Below are 5,490 nucleotides of genomic sequence, written 5' to 3'. Positions count from 1 at the left end.
TGGCATTTATTTTCTGATTTCCCCTTGTTACTTTTTTGCTATTCTTCGCTATTTCATTGCTTCTGTAAAATTTATAATACTACCTTTTGTTTTCTGGTAATTTCTGTAGTGCATTCACAAAGTTGGAAGATACGTGTGGAAAGCAGATAATATGGCAAAGAAGCCTCCACGTTGCAGGCTGACAAGTACGGACCCGAAAGGGAATAATTCCAGAAAAGGAAGTGATGACCTATAACCGCGGTTTGGACATTGGAAATGTAGCGTACTGCATAAGCTGGAAATGCATTGGGGTGAAACGGAATTAACATAAATATAATGGGCTAAGGAGTAAAAATAAACCCGTAACTTTATTAAAACAACCCCAATTTTCAACTCTTTCGTCCATAATAACAACGGAATAACCCATTTTCGTTGAATACAAATGTTAGCGATTGCATTTTAAATGCATTTTAACAACGGAATATCATATTTAAATGCATTTTTGAATAAACAGCCAACCCTTTACGGCTTTCCTGGACTACAACTAAAGATTAAATCCATTTTGAGGACCATTATTATATTCAAACGTGTGTCTCAGTTCAAAAGTTTCATCTCCCCTTGGCTTTTTTCCGTTACAACAACATAATACCCAAGGTGCCATAAAGACAGACTGATTTATCGGATGAAATGCAATTAAACCCGTTGGTGAGTAAAAGACCAGCTCTTTGTGCCTTTCAACCATTACAATGACAGAGTACCCAACGTGCCTTAAATACAAATGTTGGGTTATGGGATAAAATGTAGTTAAAACGGTTGTCTTATAAACGACCAGCTCTTTACGGCTTTCGTCCATCAGACAGTTAGGAGAACCCAATTTCCTTGAAAAAAAAATAATTTATCGGAAAGCATAAAAATTAACACGCCGGTGTCGGTTCTGTTGTATAAAACACCGAAGACGAAGCGTAAGCGGTACTAAACAAAGCCATGGTGGGGCCACCGAAGAGGAAGCATATTAGGTACTAAACACAGAGCCATGTTGGGGCCCGCGGTGATGCGTGTGTTTGAAGACAGGTGGCGAGGTCGGAATGGTAGGCAAAAATTTGGTAAAGAGGTGGTGTCTACTGGCGTAAATTCAGGCGCAGGCGGTGACGGTAGATACATCTGAGGAAGGCCCTTCCGAAGCTGTGGTGACAGACTGCAGCGGCGTGGAACAGAAGCAGAGAAATCAAAGGTGAGTACTTTTGTCCACAACTTTGAAAAATGGATTAGAATAACGAGTAAAGTACGTCTAGTAGGGTGATTTCTACAGTTGTTGTAAGAGGAAATGATAGAGGAATAAGGAATACGAAATACGGGGTGTAAGACCCTGCGTCTTCGAACAAAGATGAAACGAAACCGGGATATTATCGTAGTTTGTTTGTGCACCGAGCTTTGTGTACGTACGTAAGAAATGTTGGTCCTCTAATTTGTATTAAATTGTGTAAAGGAAATTAAGCAGAAATGAGTGAAGACGTGAAGAAGACGTTGTAACAGGACTAAAGTCTTAAAACAGAGTGATTTGGATGGCCGTGTGGACATGGATAATGGCCCCCATACTGCATTGCGAATGCTTATGTGAAAAGAATTAAAGAAACACACAGTAGAGGTTGAGTTTGTGGGTGTTAATGAAAATGCATGTCGATAGTGGTATTTTATGCTAAAGGTTGATATAATTGCATCAGCCACACTTATAAAAACTGTGTATATGAATGTGAGAGTAATGTTTATCGGGTGCATTTTGTGAAAGTTGTGAGGTAAAGTATGGTTTGTTAACTGAAATGATCGTGTATATATGTTTTGTTCCATTAGTAGACGAGCAGTATTTATGTTACAAACGAAAGCATATGGGGAGGCTGAAAAGAAAATGTTAAGCGACCATGGTTAGAAAAAACATTGAACAACCACACAGGGGTTGTAACTATGGGGCAGGATGGGGCGCTTAAAACTCAACTCATGACATGGTGCAGGAAACAGAGAATTAATCAAATGGCGTTGGATGTTTGCGGCAGGTTAAGGTCATTTGACCTTAACCAAGAACCTGAGTGTGACCGAGACACATTCATTGAAGAAAGCGGTGGTTCAATAGGAGGACACGAAGATGAGGAGGCAGATGAATTGGTGGGCGCAATAGGCGTGGATGACGTAATGAAATTAACATTTGACACGGAAGAAGAAGCTGGGGAATTCTATAATTTGTATGCGAAACTAAGCGGATTTGGGATTCGTAAAAGTAATGCCAAACGAGATGCAGATGGCATTTCAAGATTTAGAAAATGGGTATGTTGCTGTGAAGGTTACAGGAATGAAAAGTGGTTTAATTATGAAGACCGGAAAAGAGAAGCAAAACCAATCACAAGAACCGGGTGTGGGGCTTGCTTTCGCGTGAAATATGACATAGAATCGGTAAAGTATGTGGTGACACGTTTCATTATGGAGCACAATCACCCGCTGGCATCAGAGGCAAGTGTGCAACACATTAGGTCGCATAGAAAAGTGAGCGATGCAGAATATGCGCAGGCAAAAAGTCTAAAGTTGGTTGGGGCCAGAATATGCCAGATAATGAAACATTTTGTTATCAAAGCCGGAGGGTATAGTAACGTGGGATTTTGCATTAAGGATTTGTATAACCGAATGGACGAGGAACGTAGAAAAGATATTTTTAATGGCGATGCAGAAGGGGCACTTGGGTTCTTGGCAGCGAAGAAGGATGCCGATGACATGTTCTTTTATAAATATCATGTAGATAACGAAGGAAGATTGGCAATGTTGTTTTGGGCAGATTCTAAATCTCGTGCGGACTTCAGTGTATTTGGAGATGTATTGGTGTTTGATACAACATACAAAACAAATAAATACCGCAAGCCACTAGTTGTACTTGCAGGGGTAAACAACCATTTGAACAGTACTGTTTTTGGCTGTGCACTGCTATCAGATGAGAGGATTGAAACATATGAATGGGTGCTAAGTACATTTGTAGAGGCTATGAAAGGTAGAAAGCCAGTAGCAGTGATGACAGATGGGGACAGTGCAATGAGAAGAGCTATAAAGAATCTTCTCCCGGATGCTTGTCACAGGCTATGTTCGTGGCACTTGCATAGAAATGCACGGAGTAATATTCGCTGCGAGGAGTTTAATAACAGGTTCTATAACCTGATGGCGAGAAAGTGTAGCACTCTTGAGTTTGAGGATCGGTGGGCTAGGTTGGTTAATGAATGTGGGGTGGTAGAGAATGAGTGGGTGAAGAAATTGTACCGTAGGAGAAGGTTATGGGCAGAGGCCTATTTACGCGGTCATTTTTTTGCAGGTATGAGAAGTACTCAAAGGTGTGAGAAAATGAATGCTTTTTTGAACGAGTACTTGAATGAAAAAATGCGACTATATGAATTCGTTAGAAGTTTTGATTTGGCAATAGCATGGCTTCGACATACCGAGAGCAAAGCAGTTCACACAAGCGAAAACACAAAACCAGTCTTAACCACAATCCTGCCCGAATTAGAGGGGAGCGCAGCGGAGGTGTTTACAAGGAATGTGTTCTTCATGGTGAGGAAGCATTTGAACAGGCAAGGACTTCTAATTTCTGAGGGCTGGAGCGAGGATGGAGGGAATCGTACATATTATTACTCGAAATATGGTGGACACGAAATAAGTTGGAGGGTGGATTATGATAGGTCAATGGAGAAGCTAATCTGCTCTTGCATGAAATTCGAGTCAAAGGGGATTCCTTGTGCTCACATGTTTCGCGTGATGGTGGTAGAAGGAATGAACAGGATCCCAGAAGCATGCATTTCGAAGCGGTGGACAAAGGGAGTTCACTGTAGTAATAATGGAATGAAAGAATTTGTTGCAGACGAACAGCTGACACAAATGGCCAGATATGGCACTTTAAAGTCCAGCTGTAATACTATGTGTTACTATGCCTCCTACATGGATGATGCGTTTAATGACCTGCAACAGATGTTTGACAAGCATTCTGTGGACCTAAAGGAGAAGTGGATTGATAGGGGATATGGGGGAGATGGATTTGCAATGGATTCAAGAGTGAGGAACGATAGAAGTAGAAGAACATTCGGGCTGTTAGATCCTAGGGTGTCCCGGTGTAAAGGTGATCACAAGCATGCAGAAGCAAAGAAGAAAAGAAAGTGTGGTCATTGCAGGTACTATCGGAATTGCATACGTAGTTATACAGTAGTTAATTGATAAAATACATGAAGTGGACAGCGAAGGTAATAATGAAGAAGTGGGTATTTTTCGTTCTTATTAACAACAGTAGTAAATAAACACATAATTAAAAGTGCATACAAAGTATACAAAGTTATTGGCAATGCAAGAAAGTTGAAGTGGTGTAATGTTAGCACTGTGCTCGGTTAACGTGATTACTTGCAGTCACAAATGATTTGACATGTGATATATGGGTTGAAGATTGCAGGCAGGCCACAACCAACGAACATGCCCATACAAAAAGAATTCGCACAACACAGCAGTTGATGATGATTATATGGAAAACTGTTTGGATGACTCGCTGGAAAAATCATTTGAAATTGGTACGGGCTGCAGCGACTCAGGCGAATGGAGAGGACAAGCATTTGTACCACAACTATTCGGTAGCGGTGGAAGGGACACAGGTGGCCAACAAAGAAGTCCAGGAGAAAGATGAGGCACTACTGTTGTGATGCTTCGGTTTGCAGTTACGCAATAAATAAGGCAGGTTTTGGTGAGTCGAGGTGCAAGAGTAGTCTTTCCATGAAACAAGTACGAAATTGTAGAAGGGGAAGGGTTTGTATCTTTCCTTCGCATTAATTTGTCTTGAGCATGAGAAGGCTACAAGGTATTCGTGAATGCGGGGAAAGCTGGGTATATTGTTTAAAAAAATTTGATTCCGTTACCATTGAAGTGTAAATAATGTAAGTTTGAATGTGTCATGGGCCATTGTAAGCTGTTATCACCACAGCCACTGAAAGGTTGTAAACAGTCATTGTACTGATGCAGTACCTGTTGGTAAATGGCTTTGTTGTTCTTATTTCACTGCCGTTGCGTGTGTAAATCCTATTATATATTCTTCTAGGTGTGAAATGCAGAGGTTGAAAGAGATGGTATGGTTGTGCATGGAAGTAGCAGCCGTGACGACAGACAGGTTATAGAGCAACACGGGCTTTAGGGATTGTGTTTTGTTATGTATCGGTGGGGTGAAGATTATTCAAGGTTGCTAGGTGTAGATGGGTAAGTCATTGTAGTTCCACCGAAGGGGTCATGCACAGAAGGATCACAAGATGCATGACTGTCAAGGTTGCGTCGTAAGCACTGCTGTAGCAAATACCGCTACTGCACTTGGTTAATAGGAGAGTAAGTAGTTGACAAATTGTTTATTAGACGAGCCAAACTTGTTCTTTTTTTTGTAAATACGAAATTAAGTGGAAGCGTATGTTGCGCAAAATCTCTTCGTGGGATAGACGTTTTCCGAAGTGGCTACCTGGG

At 41.1% G+C, this 5,490-nt stretch overlaps 1 protein-coding gene across 1 annotated transcript; it reads left to right on the top strand.

Moving 5' to 3' along the window:
• Positions 1-1,938: 1,938 nt before the first annotated feature.
• Positions 1,939-4,688, top strand: LOC113770304 (protein FAR1-RELATED SEQUENCE 5-like). Its single transcript, XM_027314723.1, has 2 exons — positions 1,939-4,172; positions 4,445-4,688. The coding sequence occupies exons 1-2, from the start codon at positions 1,939-1,941 to the stop codon at positions 4,686-4,688; spliced, it is 2,478 nt and encodes an 825-aa protein (XP_027170524.1).
• The last annotated feature ends 802 nt before the right edge of the window (positions 4,689-5,490 follow it).

The sequence above is a fragment of the Coffea eugenioides genome, chromosome 5 (assembly GCF_003713205.1).
Source record: "Coffea eugenioides isolate CCC68of chromosome 5, Ceug_1.0, whole genome shotgun sequence".
Taxonomy (NCBI): domain Eukaryota; kingdom Viridiplantae; phylum Streptophyta; class Magnoliopsida; order Gentianales; family Rubiaceae; genus Coffea; species Coffea eugenioides.
Note: the sequence above shows the minus strand (reverse complement) of the source record. Positions and strands in the feature narration are given on the sequence as shown.